This window comes from Vombatus ursinus, unplaced genomic scaffold (genome assembly GCF_900497805.2).
Source record: "Vombatus ursinus unplaced genomic scaffold, bare-nosed wombat genome assembly UNPS02014863.1, whole genome shotgun sequence".
Taxonomy (NCBI): domain Eukaryota; kingdom Metazoa; phylum Chordata; class Mammalia; order Diprotodontia; family Vombatidae; genus Vombatus; species Vombatus ursinus.
In genome coordinates, this window is record NW_020954641.1 from 21,599,966 (window position 1) to 21,622,193 (window position 22,228).

Genomic DNA, 22,228 nt, shown 5'->3' on the forward strand with positions numbered 1-22,228 from the left:
GACTGATTCAAATAGGCAGTGGTCGAAGACGAGAAATGAATAAAGAAAAAAACATTAATTATGATTATAATTTCCTACAGAAATTTAACAGAAGGGATCTCTGGAATTAAGTTGGCAAAAAAGAAGATGTTTCAACAAACAAATACGTTGGCCAAGGGAGAGATGGTAGCTACGAGAAACAACATTATTTTGCAAAATGATTCAAAGGAATAAGGTAGATTGTAAGGGGTCAACTCACAAAACAGTGAAGAGAGGTGGATGGCAAAATGAATCTATAGAAATCTTGGCATGAGGTACAGCTAAGCTAGATTATTCGAAGAATATTTATAGATGATATTGGAAGAACAATAAATAGATTAAAAATGAAATATATGTGTCAATGCATCTATAATCATCTATTTTAACCATCAGTTAAAATGGAACCACTAAATTCGAGCTCTAAAATTTTGATCCCAAATGCCATATACAAAGAATAGAAAATGTAAGTTAAGAAAACAGAGTTAGGAAGAACTAGACCAAACTGAATCACAGTGAAGGAAATCATCTTGGAAGGAAAACAATTTTGAAAACCTTAAATGACTTATTTTCAAAATACCTAAAAGAAAGAAAAAGAAATGGTACCCAATTATGGGGGGAAAATCAATAGATGTGAAAAGGCTATAAGAGGACATAAATATACATGGAGCAATATGCATAGTTTTTATCTCAACAAAATCTTTATGAGAATGAGCTGTATATTGATCTATGATATCCTTTATAATATAAATTCAAAACAGGGTGGACATGCAGGCTTTCCTAACCATTTTCTTTACTTGACCACATTTTCAGTCATACAGTTGATTAAAGATACAGTATAGGAAGTATAAGATCTGTGTTTACTGTTTGTGGACTTTTTAAAAATTAATTTGGTAAAATAAAACACACCTTAAAGACCTTCTTCCATCAAGATGTTTCTTATGCATATGTTAAGATCATACAACATTGCTTGATATAATTAGTAGAATAGATACAACAGAGTAGATACATAAGTTCTCTGTTTTGTTTTTTGCCTTTTTACAAAAAGATAGCGCCTAGCAAAGTTCCTCACACATAGTGAAGTTTTATTAAAGTGAGTTTGTTCAATGAGCCTCTATCTATCAATATGAATCAGTGTATAAAATAGAGTTTTGTATGTTTGTCAAGTTTGCCACTGTCATGGAGAATATTCTATGTATAGCCCATGTAAAAGATAAATTTTCTATAATGAAAAGGTACTTAAGATGGTCTCATCTGCAGGTAATATTGTATTAGGTATATCAAATCTCAAAATACTATTGGGCCCTCTTAGTGAGATTCATGGCCACTCAAAACAGTTTGGCCAAATAATCTATGAGCCAAAAAAATCGTGAATGATTGTTGTCCAAAATACAGCATCCTTTCAGATGTGAAACCCACTGAATTAGTTCTTATGGATTAACTCAACATACGTTTTTTTTGAACAGGCAATATAGATGGCCATCAACCTGGGTCCAGAATTAAGAAGAATGAAGATTAGGGAGAAGAAAGCAGTCTGGACATCTCCAAAAGTCTCACGATGAAAAATATTATCCACATCCAGAGAAAGAGCTAGGGAGTTTGAATGCAGATCAAAGCATACTATTTGCTCTTTTTTTCTTCTGTTTTGTTTTGTTTCTTTTTTCTTGTTGTTCCTCCTATTGGTTCTAATTCTTCTTTACAACATGACTAATGTGAAAATATGTTTAAGAAGAATGTACATGTAGAGCTTATATCAGATTGCACACCATTTTGGGGAGGTGGGGAGGGATGGAGAGAAAATTTAAAACTCAAAAGCTTACGGAAGTGAATGTTGAAAACTAAAAATAAATTAATAAAAAAAGAAAGCAGTCTGGATTGTATTGGGAAAATTGTACATCTTATAGTCCAGTTAAGGATCTGAAGTAATAGAAACATACATTTACAGGGAACTCACCTAGGTATAATTTATTCATATCAAAAAAGAGGTCACAATAAGTCCATAAGCCAGTTTAATAGATAGCCATCTCGTGGACCCCTCTTATACTGAAATGGGACAAGCCAAATCAAATCTAAGATCTACCCTTAGAGAGTGATCTGCATGCTTCGTAATATGATTTTGAGGCTTACATGTCCTTCTCCTTGGCTACAAACAAAGGGAGCCACTACTTTTTATAAATACATCAATTTAGAGTATGCAGAACTTTGGTAGCTCTAAATGTACTAATCAAAAGTAAGCTAGATGAAGATAAGCATTTGGATTGATACCATTTCTCTGGTACTTAGTGATTATACTTAGGTTCGTGGACTTGAAATTAAAAGATACCTCAGGGGCCATCTAGTCCAACCCTCATTTTAAAGATGAGGAAATTATGTATAATACAAGTCATTCATTGATAAATGGTCAAAGGATATGAATAGGCAGTTTTCAGAGGAAGAAATTAAAGCTATCTATAGTCATATGAAAAAATGCTCTAAATCACTGTTGATTAGAAAAATGCAAATTAAAATGACTCTGAGGTACCACATCACACCTATCAGATTGGCTAACATGACAAAGCAGGAAAATGATAAATGTTGGAGAAGATGTGGGAAAATTGGAACACTAATGCATTGTTGGTGGAGTTGTGAACTGATCCAGCCATTCTGGAGAGCAATTTGGAATTATTCCCAAAGGGCTATAGAATTGTGCTTACCCTTTGACTCAGCAATACCACTTCTAGGTCTGTATCCCAAAGAGATCATAAAAATGGGAAAAGGACCCACCTGTACAAAAATATTTATAGCAGCTCTTTTTGTGGTGGTAAAGAATTGGAAATTGAGGGGATGCCCATCAATTGAGGAATGGCTGAACAAGTTGTAGAATATGAATGTAATGGAATACTATTGTGTTATAAGAAATGATGAACAGGCAGACTTCAAAAAAACCTGGACTTATATGAACTGATGCAGAGTGAAATGAGCAGAACCAGGAGAACATTGTGTATAGTAATAGTCACATTGTGCGATGACTTTGATAGACTTTGATAGACTTCTCAGCAATGCAAGGATCTAAGACAATTCCAAAAGACTCATGATTGAAAATGCTAACAAATCCAGAGAAAGAACTATGGAGTCTGAATGTAGATGGAAGCATACTATTTGCTCTCCTTTTCTTTAGTTGGCTTGTTTTACTTCTTCTTTCTTGTGGTTCCTCCTATTAGTTCTAATTCTTCTGTACGTCATGACTAGTGTGAAAATATACTTAATAGGAACATATAAGCAGAGTCTATATCAGATTGCACTCTGTCTTGGGGAGGGGAGAGGAAGGGGGAAAAGATTTAAAACTCAAAATCTTATGGAAGTCAATATTGAAAACTAAAAATAAATATATTATTTTTTTTAAATGAAATACTTAAGGTCTAGAGAAGTTACATGATTTGCCTAATGTTACATAAGTAGTGACAGAGCCAAGATTTGAATCCAGGTCCTCTGTCTCCAAATTTAGCACTCTTTTCATTGACCCATGGTTGCCAGAGTACCTAAGCACAGCATTTGCAATAGTCTCATGTTACAGCCTGACACAAAATCCAGTATTTTTAAGGCCAGTATTTTTCCAATGATGCCATATGCTGAGAATCATGGAATATCACATCCTCTTCTGAATCAAAATTGTGAATGACCAAAAGGGCAATAAAGAGACTCACTGCACGCATGAGTAGGCTATAGCTTGTAACCAAGGATGACTTTAGAGCAAAAATGCATCTCCCCCAAAAAGGTACTATCTAGGAAATGCATAATCAGAAAAAGAGGTTGTCCAGTCATACAATGAGATACTGGGGCACCCAGTGGATAAGCCTGGGCTCTAGAGTCAGAAGGACTTGAATTCAAATCTGGCTTCAGATACTTGCTAGCTGTGTGACTCGGGCAAGTCACTTAACTCTGTTTGCCTCAGTTTCCTCCTCTGTAAAATTAGCTGGAGAAGGAAATGGCAAACCACTCCAGTATCTTTGGCAAGAAAACCCCATATACGGTCATGGAGAGTCGGACATGACTGAAATGACTGAACAACAACAATAAGAGCCAAAGATAAGTGATGAGGAACAACTAAGGTAGATTATCCTGAAACTATTTATAGGTAAGTGAAGGATAACAGGCCACTCAACTGGTAACCTTAGAATGTTAAAACACCTAGAGAAAGGTCTCAAGTGCCTTAAGTAGCTCGTAAGGATAGAATATGGATAAAAATGAAAAGTTTGGGGGTTTTTTAAATTAAATTTTATTTTTTTTAATTAATGAAAAACCATCTCCCTTTCTCCTTGCCTTTGAGAAAGAAAAACAAAACTGGTTACAAACATTTACTGTCAAGCAAAACAAATTCCCAAATTGTCTAACAACATAAATATGTATACGTGTGTGTATATATATATATATATATTTACACACACACATACACACACGCAAACACACACCTAGAGATTATGTGGGGAAAGAGAGAGATTTGGAATCTTGGGTGGTCATTAGATCTCTTTTGTCTCAGTTTATGCAAGAGGATGAAGTTTTCATCTGCAACATGAAGACAGTATTCACGTTAAAGCTATCACGGATCCACTGAAGTATTTAACCTTTTATTGTGTCTACTCATTAGGTGAGCTCAAGCCAATGGTGTGAGTTAGTTATTACCATTATCAATAATACATATTTGTTGGGGACAAATAAAGTACAATTTCTGTATAAAACATTGAAGTAGATCAAGTCCTTGATAAACACATGAATATTTTGCTTCCAAAAACAGCTGTATTCCTTAATTACTCCATTGTGGACATTTCAGTGTTGTTTCTGGCCGTTACTCACTGTGAATCAATACAACCCAGCAACTGGTCAAAAAAGGGGAGGTGGGTGGGAAGGAAAGCACCATTAAGTCAGGAAATCTGGACCATAAAACTAGCTAGCTCTATGTTGTTCTAAACTCTAGATATGTCACTTGATTTCTTCAAGTCTCAGTCTTCCCACGTCCCATATTTACATTCTCTTTAGCTCTACAAGAGTGAGATCGAAGAGAGTTCTGAGCTCCTCAAAGGATGAGAAACCCTAGGTAATGCCGTTACGAATAAATGGCAAATAAGGTTAAATTATCTCTTTAGTTTCTTCTAGTTGTGAGATTCCATGATGTTAAGAGCACAGGATTTGGTGAATTCAGAGAGAAGTCACTGTGGCAACTGAACCCAGGCAGGAGCAACCTCTGGCTCCTAACATTTTCTTGCAGTACTGTGAGGACTGCTGAGCTACTTCAAGGTCATTGGAACAAAGAAGCTATGTTGATATTGGCATCTTTTTCCCCTCACTTCCTTTTTCAGCATCCACAGCATGTATCATCCTGGTTTAGTGGGCTGAAGCTACTTGGGAACCAGGTTTTAGTGGAAATGCCACTTCCTAAGCAAAAGTCCTCTTTCCATCAAAAGAAAAAATGAAAAAAAAAAGAGAGACCTAGTTCCTGCATCTCTCCTCCTTGAATATGAAAGCTCTTTATGAATCATTTAGAGTCCTTGAAAAACCTTATGGGAGTAGCTTCTTTCCTTCACCCAACACACACACACACACACACACACACACACACACACACAGACACCCTAGAAAGCAATTTGTTGTAAAGCAAAAGACAGCTGAAAAAGCAGTCTTTCCAAAGACTTATAAATTTTGAATGGGGACAGCACACGCCACATCTAATCCCAGGAAACACTCAACTCATAGGAGCATAACAGTTTCAAAGCTACCCCCACTGAATCAAAGGAAAAGAAATTCAGACCAACAGGTAGAAATTTGATATAGAAACAAGAACAAATGATTTAAAATCACATTTTCTACTCAATTCCTGTGTTTGCTCTTAGCTGTGCAAATGCACAGGTATTGGGTGGGGAATATAGGAAATGCTCAGCAAATTTTTATGGAATGGATAAATTCCTGCTATGCTTCAGTTTTCAGGTTCTGTAGTCCCATGTATCAGACACATTAGACATTAGACAGAATATCTTTGTGGGCTGAGACACAGAACACAGCCATGTTAAAATAAATCTCAAATTTATACAGCGCTTTAGAATTTACAAAGCACTTTTAAGTATCACCTTGTAAAGCAGATATTGTCCCTATTTTACAAATAAGAAAACTAAAGCTAAGAGAAGTTAAATGCTTTTCCCACAGAGATTCATTGATTATATAGAAAGTCAGTAAGTAACAGAATCAAGAACAAGTCAGGTCCTTTAAGTCTTGTATGAAGAAGGCTTTCCATTATATTGCACTGTATCTTTGGCTTCAGGTTTATGAGGCTGACTCCAGCACTATTCACATCTCTTTAACCAAGGCTTCCATTTGTTGCTCAGAAACTTTGGCTTAGAGCCCCTGGCATGCTTAGGTGTCTTTCCAAGAGGCAATGCAAGGCACCTTCCATAAGTTAATGAATATTTAGTGAGTATCTGATACATGCCCATCACTGTACAGAAAGACATAAACAGAAAAACAAAACAAAAATGTGATCCCTTCTCTAAAGGGGCTTGCAATATAATTAAACCAGAACTAGTCCCCAAAAGAGAATAATTGGAGAACACAGAAATGTTAGCCTGAGAATTGTTGACTAAAATGCTAGGGAAGTTCAGAGAATTACACAGTTTGGAAGAGCAGAGGTAGATTTCATGTAGTTTGCTAAAAAAAAACACAACAAAACTTCACATAGGTCTTTAGGGATAAAATAAGGGAAGAAGTGGAAAGGAGTCCCAGGCAAGGGGGAACAGCAGGAGCAAAAACATGGAGACTGAAATAAGCATAGCCTATATAGAGGACTGTGAAGTGATTTTATGTATTTGCCTGGTCTGTAGCTTGATAAGTAGGATTTACTACAGCAGATCTGTGACCTCGTGTGGAAACTGCCTCCAATGCAGTGCAGATGGTAATCAATGTCTTTCCATCCTGTGTGAATACTGCCCGTGTTTTCCCAAAAAATCTCCATACCCAACGTACTGGAGGCCTTCTGGTATCCCACTTTTGTGGTACTTGGGTGGCATTCAGGATGTTATTCTTCATCCTTGCTACAATCCATGAAATAAAGTGGGAAATAAGGTTGGATAATAATAATAACCAATCTATATAGCACTTTTAAGATTTACAAAGCTCTTTCCTTACAAAACAACCCTGTAGAGCATATAGTAAAAATATCACTTATATTTTACTAATGAGGAAATTGGGGCTCAGAGAGGTTAAGTGATTTAACCATGGTCACATATTTAGTAAATACTGGAGTTGGGATTCCAACTATGATGGATGGGAAAGGATGTTGGATTTGGAGATAGAGGAAGCAGGTTTGAATCCGGGCTCCGTAACTTACTAGTTGTTGATTTTGGGCATATAACAATCCATCTAAGCTGCAGTTTTCTCATCTATAAAATGAGAGGATTGGACTAGATGATCTCAAAGGTCTTTTCCAGCTCTAATAGATTATGGTTCTAGGGAGTGACATAATAACGGTAGTGTTTTGGTGTTCCATTTTGTATGTACTTGGAAAATGATACAAGTAAAGGTTTCATCACAAACTAGCTGTTTAGTCACCACAAGGAGGTAACCAGGAGACTGCTTTCTCGTCTTGGGATATCATATAGCACGACTCTGAATGGTAGCATAGAAGCTTAACTCTGAAAGCTTTATAAAAAAAAGACAATATTTTATGTACAATTTATTAAGCATCCACAGTAAAATATAGAATGATCTCCCATTTTATCAAATTTAATTGTAAAAAGAACCTTAATTGTAGTAGTGATCTTTTTCAGTATTTTCCCAGGGGCTGCAGGCCAAAGAATGAGTTCTTACAGAAGTTCTTACATCTCCATCCCTGGAGATGATCTTCATTCTCTCTTTTCTATTCCTTCAAAGTGTCTGATTCAAACCGCCTCCTTTTTTGGGGGGGGTGGGTCACCTTAAAAAGCAACTAGGTTTTGAGGTAGAATTGAAATGAAGATAAGGAGACTGTTGGAAGAAAGGAGACTTTTCCAGGCATATTGAACATATGCAAAGAGGAAGGGGAAAGGGAAGTTAAGACAAGTGGGTACATAAGAGAAGAGGAATATAAGGTAAAAACTGTGTATACTTGATGCAGAAGGGGCTGAGGCTCAAGTAAGGAGACTGATGTTTCCATTGTGCTGTGAATCCGGAAAGTAAAAAGATGCCCAAATCCAAAGAATACTGTGTATACTTGGGGGCTGAAGCTGGGCATCTTGGGGACAGTCTTTTCATTCTGAAATACTCAGGAACATCAGGCCCTACCCAGCTCATTGGATGGTGGCTCCTTTTTGCCCAAAGATTTGTGCAAAACCCCCCATTTCTTTCTCTATTGAGAAATAAGATGAAGACGTGTAGGGAGAAGTTCCTTTTTAAAGGTTTCTTCGTGGTCCTAAGGTTACCAAACTTTGGCTCACTCCCCAAACAATCGCATCTTGCCCCAAATTTGAAGCCAGATAGATCCGTGCTTAGAAATAACATTTATTCTAAGGGTGTGGTGCAGTGCATCATGGGAATCGCTCTCCCTCCCCTCTTTTGCTACCCCCACCTTGTCCTCCTACCCCTCCCCTCGGCTGCCTCTGAAATGATTGGCAAGCCATGTGATTCCCTCCTTTGCCCTCCGCTTGGACACAAGTAGAGGAATGGACAGATACAGCGACAAACCACAAGACCCCTAATTTCTCCTCCAGCCAATAGAAAACTTGGCAGACCCTCCAGCCCCACGCCTTGCATCTTTCCTCTCTCTTCTTTTCCCGTTTTGAGCCCGCCTTCCCACTCCATGGCTTAACCCTCGACGTTTGACAACTCGATCGGCCAATGAGAAGTTCCCGCTCTGGGTGGAGACTCCATAAAGTGATGGGCATCCAATCCGACCAATTGATCGCTCTACCTGTGGGCGGGGCGTGAGAGGCAGCCAGTGGCGCAGCGGCATAGATGAACGGAGAAGAAAAGGGGCGGGAAGTGAGTCTCTGAAGGAGGGAGGGGAAGGCCCTGGAACCTAGCGCTATCGCTGCCGCCGTCGCCGCCGCCGCCGTCGCCGCTGCCCGAGTCGGAGGAGGAGAAGCCAGAAAGAAAATGGCGGCCGTGGCTGCGGAGGCGGCAGCGACTGCAGCGTCCCCGGGGGAGGGGGGCGCCGGCGAGGCCGAGCCAGAGATGGAGCCCATCCCCGGCAGCGAGGCAGGCGCCGAGGCCGGCACCGATCCCCTGCCTGTGACCGCCACCGAAGCCCTGGTGCTTGACGAGGCGGACGGCAAGCCCGCTCCTCAGGTCGATGAGCCGCCGCTGCCGCCGCCGGGGGAGTCCGCCCGGAGTCCCGGGGCGGCGGGGCCCGCGCCCGAGCCCCGGCTGGAGCCCGACTCTCCGAGGCTCGAGCCCGAGGAGAAACCTCCCGCCCGCCCTGAGGAGAGAGAAGCGACGGAGGAGGGGGAGGCGACGACAGCCCCGCGGGGACCCGAGCCCCTGACGCCGCCGCCGGAGGAGGGGAAAGAGCCGGTTCCCGAGGAGCCGCCGCCGCCGCCGCAGCCCCAGCCCCAGCCCGCGGCCCCGGCGCTGGTCCCGCCGGCGGGCGGGCACTCGGCCGTGGCTCAGCTGATCCCGGGCTCGGAGGTGCGGGTCACCCTGGACCACATCATCGAGGACGCGCTCGTGGTGTCCTTCCGCCTCGGGGAGAAGCTTTTCTCTGGGGTCCTCATGGATCTGTCCAAAAGGTACCGTTCCCGGGTGGGGGACCCCCGCGGCGGATCCTCCTCCCGCCCCCTGGTCTGTCCATGCGGCTGCGGGCTCTTCCCGGGGCCGACCCTCGGGCAACGTGCTCTGAGCGCCGGCGAGGGAGGCTGGGCTGCGAGAGCGCGCCTGGGAGGGAGATGCTCCGGGAGGGACGGCGGGGGAGCCCCCCAAGCTCGGGCTTCCCCCCGGCCCCGGCGCCCGTCCTTGCCGGGGCTCAGCGCATAGACCTCCCTTCTGGCGTTTTTCACACCAGCCTGGGGAAGGGGCGGGTACACGGGGGTGGGGGTGTAAGGGGAGGCTGGTTAGTGGGGAAGCTGAGTCCACAAAGCCACTTAACCCCTTTCCAGGAGGGGATCTCCCCCCCCCCCATTTCTCCTCTCTTAGAGGCGTCTGGAATGGGACAGGTACGGCATCTTGCCCTTGGAAGAGGGCATCTCTAGGGGGAGTGAAGTTGTGAAGTACCCTCATTTAGATGGTCTTAGGAGGACCTCTGGGTGGGGTAACCTTGGTATAATTATAATGCAGTTGGGGTGATTTGATAGACAAATATCAAAACCAAATCTCTTCCCTTATCAACCTTAAATTATTTAGGAAACATAAGGTAAAATCCATTTAATAGGCTGGAGATGTTAGATGGGGGCCCCATTAAAGCTTGACAAAACCTTGGGTGGGGATTCTTTTAAGTTGAACAACGTACTTTTAGATTTCAAGTGGATGTTTCTGTTAAACTAGATCTAACTACAAGGAAAGGAATTATGCACATGTGTATTTATGATACAGATTTTACATTTCTGTAAACACTTTTTCCTTTTATTTGGCCCCAAAGAAAAATTTAAAATGATGATATTCCTTATGAAAAGATTTAAGAAAAAAGACAACAGATATGATAAGATTTCTCTGGGCCTTCTAGAAAGCTAGCTTGTGAGCCTTCATGAAGGCAGGGATCTCATGTTACTTAACCCTTGCTACCTCCATCAGTATCTCACAGTGTTCAAGCAGCTTAATAAATGTTTGAAATTGAGGGAGGAAAGAGGAAGGTTTGACAGTGGAGTAGTCGTGGTAAATGTCTACGCGTGTTGAAAATTGTAGTTAAGGGTGCGTATTTTTAAACTGGAAGATTGAAATTTTTGGACCCGTAACTTCAACCAAATCCAACTGTAACCAGAACTTCTAATTTACATCTGTTTGTATATCTAACTGAAGTATACATTGTAAAGGTGAAATAGGTGATTTATTTACAAGTTCAGTGTTAACTTTCTTATTCCCTTCTTTTGCAGATCTGAAGTACAGAGCCTCTCATTCACGGCTCTCCATTCTGTTTCTTTCAACAGCATACATTCTGCTGATGGTATCTCACCTGCTTCTAAATGGCTCATTAGTTTGTCCCTTTTCATTAGAATGTCCGTTTCTCCCTGCCCTCCTACCCAAAATCCTCTCCCTCCCCCAACAAAAACCTGACATATACTGCATTTTAAAAACAGACGTAAATTGTGATCTTGAAAATAGCATGAAAAAACCTCCCACAATATTAGATTTTGGGAAAAGACCAAGAGGCTTTACAATTATTTACTGTCTTCTAGTAATTTTAAAACTTTTAAAAATGTGACTTTTTACTTTGTTTCTGGTGTTGGAAAGTAGGCATGGTAGAAGAAGAGACTGGAATTGTTGCAGATTGATTTACTAACTTTTGCAGTAGAAATCATTCAGCAGTGTGTATGCTATTGAATAAAACAGAACAGAGGACCAATGCTTGTGAGACTCTGGACTTAATATCTGCAAAAGGAAGGTACAAAAAGGTAAGTTGCTGCTGTAATTAGGATCCGTGTGTTTTTAGGCCTGAGGTGGTAGTGATTATTTTGGTTTAGTTTTCTTTAAGTATTAGGGTAATATATTTTTTAGTTTAAAAAAAATTCTTGAGTATGTGCTTGGGAGAATCACTTTTCACTTCTAGCTTTTGCAGTTGACTATTCTTTTTGAGATTGGTGAATAAATTTTACCAGGAAATAATGATTTTTAAAAAAAAGTCCTCTAGCGAATGAACCTGGGGAATTGAACCAACTACATTTTCAAATATTTGGAATACCCACTTGGTGCCAGGTTTATAAATGCCCTCTAGAAGCTTGGTTTGGGTTTGGAGGTCAGTGGTAGGGAAATGACATAGTTTCTAATTAAGAATTTTTCTGAACAATCAGCACCTTGGACAAAGTAGATATCTGATAAATGAAATTTGAATGAGTCTTGATGCAACCGCTAAGAAGGCAGGCCCAATCCAATGGGCAATTATCAAGAGCCTGTTTAGTAAGGCTTGGTGTTAGACCCTGGAGGGGGTATAAAGATTAGCAAAACAGGAGTTTTTTTTCTACTGGAGGGAAGCCTATGGATGAGTAAATTTAACGTATTTACTAAATAAATCGGGAGAACACTCATTTGGGTAATTTCATAGCAAAAGCCTATAAGATGTGGTGTTTGAGCTGAGTTTAGGTGTACAAAATAATCTTGGCTTAAATTCTGTTGGGGGAGAGGTAATCAAGCATATAGATAAGGATAAACAGGATAATTTAAAGATTTAGGAGGTAACTATAACTTTGAGAATGCACTTGAGCTGACCCTTTAAAGAAGCTAAGAGGTCAAAGTGAGGAGTGCAGCCCTTTATTTTTTGGGGGGTGAGTTGCCCAGTTTAAAAACCAATTTGAAAAAAGTTTTTTTCTTAATTTTTAAAATGCTTAAATCCTTTAGCACTTTTATATATAGCCATCTGTGGCCACAGTTATTGTATGTTAGTGAGTTATTTTTCTTTAGTTCCCACAATACTAGAAACTTTTAGTCAAAATTAAAAACAGTAATTGGGCTTCCAGTAGAAATAAGCATGAAGTAATGAGCATAAAGATAGCTTACTTTTTTCAACTTCAATTGATGGACTTTTCTTCAAAATAGCAAACAAAGCAAAGGGAAATTTATTGGGGACTGGAAAGGGTGAAAGGATCTGTTACATGTTGTTTGTTTTTTTGGTGGGGAGGAGACTGGATCTTTTTGTCTCACCTAGGCTAAAAGTATCTTTTCCTATATCCTTTAGGCAGCCACTAGTTGCTCCTTGGGGGGAGAAGGGCTCACCATATTAGTGTTGGACTTAGTGTGAAGACCCATTCTGTTTTGGCCCTACTGTAGCTCAGAACTATAGAAATTGGGTATTCCACTGGTCCCTTCCTCCAAGTGGCATGGAATACAGTTAGGCATGAGCCACAGAGCCAGGACTTTCTGTTCCATTTTGCCATGGCACTAAGGGTCAAATATTGGACAGATTTCACTTCTAATAGAAGGCAATGTGAATAAAGTTAGTTGAATCAGTCAGTAAAAAAAATTTCTTGAGTTCATTCAGTGAGTAAAAGCATCAAATTCTGTATGTGTGAATATTTCTATTTTTCTCTTTAATCTTCCAAAATCAATGGCTGCCTCATTTTCAGTGAACTCTTCTTACTGAGTTAATCTGAACAAATAGGTGGGCCAAACTGGCCAATATCTTGTAAGTTATTTTTATTTTTCTTTTTTAGGAGGGGCTAGGGGAGAGAAAGCATTTGTTGTAATATTGTTTCATTTCTCACGGACACTTGTGTCTTTGCTTTTTTCGCTTACCCCATGTATTGGAGTACTCAACGCAGTGGGGTGTGATCAGCCATTGAAAAGCTGAAAATGAAATGTATAAATGTGGGGTAATATCTTACTGTTATCTTCCTTAACACAGATATTGAATACTTTGAAGGCAGAATGGGCTGCTCATTGTGTGAAAGAATGATGCTGCTGTGTATCCTTTAGAACTTAAAAACTTAGGCTACCTATGGTCCCAGGTTACTTTTATAGTAATAATCTTTTGAATTTATTTGTATGAGGAAACAACTTTCATGGTAGTAAACTCTCCAGGCTTAACCTTGTGAAAGGAAGAGCAAGTAACTTAAATACTTTCTTTTAAAAAATAGCATATGTACATGTTGGAATTTTATAGTAACACAGGTGTGGTAGAGCAATGGCTTGGTATCCAGAAGTTTGAGTTACGTTTTTATTTATGTAACTAATTTAGCTGTTTGATTTTTGGGTGAGTCATAATTAATACATAAGGACTTCACTTTCCTTCTGTGTGATAAATGGCTTTACCTAGATAATTAGCAAGTCCTCTTTCAACTTTTTAAATTAAAAAAAAAAATTTTTTTTCACCTAGCATAAACTAAGGGTTTACCAAGGCAATTGCTGTCTAAAGAATCTTAATTCCATTATACCTTAAATGAGACCAAAATTTCTACTTTTAGGGAAGATTCAAATTTTGATTTGGAGGTTTTGTATTTTAAAGAGAACCATTGACGTAGATATTTTTAGATATCATTTGTAGCAAGCTCAATTTTAACAAGTTTGTTAGATCACATATATTTCAAAATAATAAATCAAGAAATGATTTTTTTTTTTTTGCAGAGACCATGGTGCACTAGCCATACTTTTGGTGGGAATTATATGCAGCCAGTCTGGTGAAGCAGTGAGTAGTAGTATCCGTAGTGTAAATTAAGGCAACAGCAAGGTTGAGAACATGGACCTTCGTTTGCTTGAATTTTATTCTTGGGTTTTATTTTAACCCTTAAAAAATTACTGTTATTTTGCATCCAGATCTTAAACTCCTAAGTTGTCTTCTGGAATAAAATATAATGGGCACATGCAAAACATTTTCTTGTTCAAAAATAGTCTTAGGACCCACTGCTAAGATACATTGGACATCAATGCTCTTTTCCCGTTGAGCATGTAGTCATTTTGTACTATGGATGCTACTATTTTATTATTACATGTGATTGTTTGTTGGAGGGAAAACACTCAAAAGTTGCAAGGTCCTTGGCATGTAGATGAATTTTTGGAATTTTAACAGTATTTAAAAAATCTAAAATAATTTATAAAAATAAGAAAATGGTATTTTATTGTGCCAGGCATAGCACAATGGGATGAGTGCTGGCTTTAGAATCAGAACATGCATTCACATCCTGGTTTTTGCCCCTGAGTGCTTGTGTGACTTTGAGGAAGTCACTTCACTTCTGTGGGCCTCAGTTTCTTCATCTGTAATATAAAGGCATTTGGATTAGATGGCCTCTTAAGGTCTCTTTCAGTTCTAAATCTAAGACCCTCTGTGTGCGTGTGTACATGTGAGAAAAACAGAAACAAAAGCTTGAGGGGAGATGTCTAGACCTGTGATTTCATTGGCCCCTTTTCTACCAATGCAGATCAGCCAACATCTTTCCTGCAACTTGTGGTCATAAAAAACTGCCTTGGTTCACTGGGAGCATTCTGTATTGTCGAGTGCCACATAGCCAGTATGTCAGAGGGAAGGGACTTTTGAACCTAGTTCTAATCCTGACTCAGAGAGAGGCCTATGCCCCCTGTACTCTTAGTGTGCCATAACAAAATTGTTAGGATGATAATTTGTATTCATTCTCATTATACTGAGCATTTTATAAAAGTAAAATGATTAGCTTAATCACATTAAAAATTAAACAAAACACCAAACTTTTTTGGAATTTATGTTTGTTAAACAGTCCGTAAAAGAGACTTTGAAGTGCAGGTTATTTCAGAATTTCAGTTGAATACTACTTTTAACAAAAGTAAATTGAAATTTCTTATCCTGTTTGATTTTTGTCAGTTTTCTCATTTGTCCTCCATAAAGTATGTTTGAGACCTCCTTGTTCTTTTAGTATCTCAGAAGTACCAATGTATCTCGTTTATTTATCTGTTGTTGTCAATGATTGGCCATGACCCATCTCCTCTTCCATTAACATGTATCCCGGATAATATCTCACAAAATGTTTGTGGCATGCAAATTTGTCATGGTAAATTGATGAGCCCTTGTGTATGTCCACAATGGATCTTCCATTGCTTTTTGAGTTGTTTATATTAATTTGATGTCGTATTCCACAATTGAGTCACCGTGGGGACAGTATTTATGTTAAAAGAGGTGGATTTTTTGCACTAGCAAGGAGTTTGGGATCAGTAGAAAACAATATGCACTTTTCCAGATCCAATCCAGCCAGATTTCCTATTTGATTTACAGAAGATCATTTGTATTGTAATGTTACTCATTCCAACAAGCACTTAAGAGTAGTGATAAAAACTAGACCTATGATAGTGAATATAGAGAACTCTGAGAAGAGGAGACTACCCCTGCCAACTTCTGTAATTTTTGGAGTCTGAGAATAAATTACTTGAGAGGTTAAGGGATTTGTCTAGAGTCGTAGAACTAGTTAAATGTCCAAGGCTGTACAATGAATATAGGTCTTACTAGCACCAAGGCCACTTCTCCATCCTCTACACGATGCTGTATCTTGAGACAATTTATACCAACTCATTTTTAAAAAATAGTATTTCTACTCATTGTTAATGTGGCAGGTTTTTCAGTAAATTTATAAAAGTGAACAGTGTGAGAGTTTTTGAAGGTCTGTTAGTTGTATTTATGAAGTGGATTATTTTCTTTAAAACATTTAAAAGTAACTAAATTTCTTATTTTCATTGACCTGCACATTGCAAGTCTTAAAAGTTTTGCTCCAGTGGCATATTTGTAAAAGAAATGAGTAAATTCATAATCCTTAGTGAAACTTCAAGTAGTAATGATGTTCAGGGAACATATTTTAGGTTATCATTTGCCAGAATACTTGAATAATCTAAAAGTTTTACATTATACTGCTTTGAATGTTTTTGGATATTTAAAAGTAATACAAAAAAGTATAGAAATTTAGGGTGGCAGATCTTATTTTAAAAGTAGGGTGAATTGTAATCTGTACTGTGGAGTGAGTGGGAGTGTTCACATTAATGAGATGAGCATTCAAAACAGGTCTTTGGTGAATTATTTTCTCAAATATGTTTATCTTAGTCTATAGTTTTCGCTTCACCATTTGCCTTTCTTTTAATACACTTACATGTACCTGCATGTACCACAGTTTAGGCAGCTTCATTTATTACAGAGCTTTTGGTTGTGAGAGCATTTGGTACTTTCTAGAAATGGCACTTAGATCTACCTAAAGGTAACTTTAAAAAATTTTTTTTCTTTTGCTTTTTGGTGAGGCAATCAGGGTTGAGTGACTTGCCCAGAGTCACACAGCTAATAAGTGTCAAGTGTTTGAGGCCAGATTTGAACTCAGATCCTCCAGACTACAAGGCCAGAGGTCTATCCATCGCGCCACCTAGCTGCCCAGTAATTTCTTTTTTTAAAGTCTCATAGTCTGGAGTTATTTTCTATAGGAATTATATTTCCTATTTCTATAGGACTTATAATCTTTCCCTTTCCCCCATTGTGGCCCTGCATTTCCAAGTAAAATAATTTCAAGGATAGAAGAATTCTTCCTTGACCATTGAAGTCGGCTTTCTAGTCACCCAGTAGCCAAGTTAAAGGCTGTGTGGCTGTCATTTTAGTATAAGGGAGAGAGATTTGAACACCTCAGTATTTGGTAAACTCTAATCCCCATTTGGTTTTTAGTTCTTCAAGGAACCTTTAATTTTCATTGCTGTCTAGAAACTAAGGAGTGCATAATTTTAAAGTAAAACATCAATGATATAAAATAATTAGTTTGAAAAAATGATGATGGTTTATTTTGTGACCACTTGCTGAGGAATATTTGATCCTTTTAATGGTTGGTATACTCATTCAAGCATATCTTAACTCTTGAACTGAGCCCACCTACATTATTTTTGTAGATTAAAACTAAAATGAAAGGCCAAATTAGTCATTGCTAACCAAAAGTCCGGAGTTAGAACTTAATGATATTTTGTCCAAGTGTTTGAAAACTCTTGTGAATATTTACAGTATTAGAGAAGGTCCTTTGATGGAAGTGTTCATTTTTTAAAAGAAATGTCAGGTACCTAGTTAATTAATAATCAGTGATGTCCTCTTCTGAATTAGTGTTTTCATTATTGATAGAAAAGTGGAATCAGGTTTTACTAACCTAAAGCTTTAAAATAAGAACTCAAAATTGGGAATAGCAGGAAATATGAATGAAACACTCTGGAGGTGATATGGAAAGCCCCATTTAATTTAGGAAAGACTAATATAAAGTTTGTTTTGAGGGACTATTTTTGCCTTAGTGTCTCTTGCACAGTCCTGGCACAAAGTAAGTTATTTTATCTCATTTCCTAGTCTATCCTATTTTCTTTAAAGGGTTGTTCTGAAACCACGTTTTTGGGAGCTTTAAACCACTCATGCTCTTTCACTGTCTACAAATGAGGTCTGCCCCACCATTAGCCATCTTACCTATGATTCCTGTGGTGGGAGTAATGAAAAGAAAGCTTTCTGCTTTAAAATAACTTCTCATGGTCAAATAGATTTGCCTTGAAATAGGAGTTCTTAATTTTTTTTGCGTGTCACACACCCCTGTGGCAGTGAGGCAAAGCCTGTGGACCCCTTCTCAGGAAGTTTTTTTTTTTTTAATAATTCATAATTGAAAGAAATGGTAAGTATCAGAGGTTAATGAAAATGTAACTATTTTCCCCCATCTAAATTCATAGACCCCTGAAATCTGTCTGTGAACACTCCTCTCCAGCTGCTGTGCTCTCCCCACCCCGCCACCTTTGCCTTAAAAGATGTTTTTTTTGGTATATGTATGTGGTACAACTTTTGTACTGAGTTTTTGGGAGACAGTGGAAACAATCCTTTAAAAGAGCTTACATTTTAATAGAGACAATATGAGCACATAAAATATATGTACAGAATGAATACTGGGTAGTTTTGTGAGAGGTCCTTCTCCTTGAAAGTTTGGAAAAAAGCCTTCTCAGGAAATAATTTATGTGTAACAGTAAAAAAAAATTGAGATCCAAATTCTCCCTGCCCCTCCCTCCACCTTTTGAGAAGGCAAGCAATATGATATCAATTATATATGTGAAATCATGCAGAACATTTCATAGGAAATTATATAACTGGTTCATCGCATGTACAACTAGGAGGTTGTGGAGTGAAAATTGGAAGGTTCCCATCTTACCTTAACCTCCAGTTTCTTAGGCAGATAGAGTGTATATCATCAATGACTGAAATTATTATTTTTTCCCTGTGTTTTCCTAAAGCTTAGTATTAGGAAAAGGGAGATCATTATTAGGGAAACTTAAGTCTTATATGTATTTTTGTATAAAGTTTAAAATGACCACTCTGAATTATAGTTATTACTTTTAGTAGGCACTTAATACATAATTTATTTAATTGTTGTTAATCTATTAGAATATCTGTGTATCCCACACTTCCCCTTACCACAGGCTCCCTAAGGGCAGCAACTTGTTTTTATGCTTTGTATACTTTCAAAGCCCTTACACAATGCCTGCTTATCTGTTGGGTGCTCATGGATTTGTGCTTTGGTTGTAATTAACACGTTCATTGTTTGAATGCTGGGCTTATACTAGTAGTCTACTAATAATAGCACCTATATATTTAAGATTTACAAAGAACTTCATATATATTTTCTGGCTTTCACAGTCTAGATTTTGGTCTTGATAGAAATTGGTTTATTGATAGAAATTTTTGCTAACCAAAGTGCCTTTTTCCATAGTGCTAAGGTCATAGTAACAATAATGATAATCATAAAAGCTAGCGTTTATATAGTGTATACTATGTACAGGGCACTGTGTTGTATTATTATCTCATTTGATCCTCACTACAGCCATAGGAAGCAGATTTTATTATTCACTTTTACAGTTGAAACTGAGGCAGACAGTGACTTGCCTAGGGGTCACAGCAAGTAAAGTGTCTGAGGCCAAATTGGAACTCTGGTCTTCGTGATTACAGGCACAGTGCTCAATCTATGGCTCTACCTAATTGCCTTGGTAAATAGGTCTGAATTAATAACATTCTGAAATAATGTTTTGGTTTTTTTTCCTGGAAATGATTCCTTTTGAAACTGTTTATAAATTTAGTTTGTGAAATTTGGTCATTGCACTTCCAGAAATTTTGAGTTTTAAGTAAAAAATAAAAATGAGATAAAGTCTTTGGCCCACTGCAGATATACTTGGCTTAAATATGCCGAGCAAAAATGCAAACCTCTTTATTTAAGGTAAGCTAAATATTAAAGTCAGATTGCCTTTATATGCTTCAACTAATTTTGTGATGTTTATTATTAGTTTTTAATGCTTCTAAATAAATGAGGCAGTTTGTAGAAAACTTCTTGAAAGGGAATAAATCTGGAGAAAATTTTTAAACAGGGTTTCAATATGAAATACTGCTTTCCTACCCAGCTAGCTTTACTGTCTGTACTTTCTCTTAAGAGAAGTGAATTCTGGGAGGAAAACATGTTCCTTTTGTCTTCTATTGATCTTTGTATTGTTTGCTGAAGGGAGGGGTGTGGTCTACTACCTTTGGGAAGCCTGCAAAACCAATCTCTTCTTATGTTGTTTTTGAGCCTTGAACTGTTGACTAACCTCTGCCCCTTTCTTAATAGTAAGTTTAATACTTAAAAGAAAATTGTGCTAACTGGAAAAAAAATGTTTTAATTGGGGTGAAGCCTATAAAGATAAATCAGTTCAGCATGGACAAATTGATCTAAACAGAAACTAGAGGAAACTAGATCCAGGTCTGAGAGTATGATTGGATTGAGGTTGCTTTGAGGCTAATGCTAATGAGCAATTTGAACATACCAGTACCTTACCATCAATACCACTTAAGAATTTGAGTCAGGAGCACACATCTGTGGTTTTTAAGGGCATAGAATAGTCCCATTGGCTGATTCTGTTTTCGTTTGTTTCTTTTTACCATTATATCAGTAAGTGTATTTCAAGTGTTACAAACTGTCTCCAAAAGTAACAGTGTTGTGTTGACCTTAATAATGGGGACAGAGGAGGGGGTGAGGTGGCTAGAATTATAGCACTTTATCAGAGCGGGTTTGCTTATAGAAACTCTCAGTTGGGGGACAATGATAGAACCTTTTGGAAAGAATTATGTGTCCATCTATTGAGTATATCCTTCCCTTTTTTTTTTTTTAAACCAAGGTAGCACTAAGACTTAGCTTCTTTCCATCTAATTATTAAAAAATAGCTAACTCCAGAATATTGAATTTTAAATTAATTGGGTTAGTTGGAAGGTTATACAGGTATACTAGACAGAACTTTTTTTTTTTAATTTGACATAGCATATACTGCTTAATCATTTTTCATTCCCTTTTTTTTCTCATTTTCCCATAGATTTATTATTCCTTTTCTTTGCCTTGCCTATCACTTCTAGCCTTTACCTCTAGCTTTGTTACAAAGTGTCCCTTAGCCATATAAGCCTTCCCTCTCTGAATATAGGCTCTACTAGAAGACAAATGCTGCCTAAAGTACAAGATAGCTTAGGAACAACAGAAACCCCAAGGGTATGTTTCATCTTATGTTACAAGTAGAGCTGAAGGAAATTTGACCTATATTAAGCACTTAACCATGTCTGCCTTGCCATTATTTTACCATTTGTCCTAAAATGGAACACTGTAGAAAAAAGAATTGCTGTTTTTAGGAGGTTATAAAATGTTTTTAAAAACTACTATTTGTAGTTATAAATACTCTGTTGAATGTCTTTAATATAAAGATCTCTGGAATGATCTAATCCACGGTACTTAGACAACCTGGTAATGCTTTGTCTTTTGAGTTATAGTTTATATGATTGTTAAGGGTCCTATTTGGATTTAGAAGGCATTCCTTCTAGAGCTTTCTATGCAACTTAAATAATTAAATGATGTTCATATTATACAACACACTTAATTTTGACCTTATAAAGATGAAGCAAAACTTAGCTGCTGGCAAAATAGGTCAGTCTTTTCCAGTCCTATGTAATTTGGGAAGATTACCATTAAACCTCTTTCTTATATTTGGTCATTGGGTTTGTAAATGATATGTGCAGGGGAAACTAGGTGAGTTCACTAAAAAAATTTTTTTCAAATTGAAAACATAGTTAATTTTGATACTCGGGTAATTTTAGCATTATTAAAATTACTGTTTTTGAGCAATTTCTTCAGAGACCATATATCCAGTCAGTTGCTAAAGCTTACATGTTCTTTCTCCATGTATTCCTTTCTGTTTCTACTTACATATCCAGTAACCCAGAATCAATTTTGTTTTTACTTTTTACCTGAACTAGTACTGTAACCCCTTCATTGGGTTCCTTGATTCAAAGTCTAGCCTTTATGCAATGCACAATACTATGCACTACTGAAAAATGAATGTTACTAAATTGCAGGTTACTCCTCCATTAAAAAAATCTTAAGTGGTTTCCTTTTCTCTAGGATAACTCAGCCTGGCATTTAAAGCCTTTCACAGCCTGGCTTTTGAGACTTAATTCATGTTATTCCTCTACACTCGGGTTAAAATGGCCTCCATGGATTCTCCTGAGCATTCTTTCTGCAGAGTCTGGGCTTGGTACAGGCCTAGCACCTGGACTATTCCCCCTCTTTCTGCCTTTTAGAATATTTAGCTATCTTCAAAGCTCACTTTAAGCACCACTTCCTATAGG

At 38.0% G+C, this 22,228-nt stretch overlaps 1 protein-coding gene across 6 annotated transcripts in view; it reads left to right on the top strand.

Annotated features, from left to right (window-relative positions):
* The first annotated feature begins 9,108 nt into the window (after window positions 1-9,108).
* The window catches only part of PWWP2A (PWWP domain containing 2A), a 35,571-nt gene continuing 22,451 nt past the window's right edge, over window positions 9,109-22,228 (top strand). For 3 of the 6 annotated variants that reach the window (XM_027841927.1, XM_027841930.1, XM_027841925.1), the window contains exon 1: window positions 9,109-9,740. In XM_027841927.1, the coding sequence (XP_027697728.1) occupies window positions 9,109-9,740 (632 nt within the window). Of the gene's footprint in view, window positions 9,741-11,353; window positions 11,556-14,217; window positions 14,279-22,228 lie in introns of those variants that run through there. The other 3 variants (XM_027841926.1, XM_027841928.1, XM_027841929.1) reach the window with 3 other exon arrangements.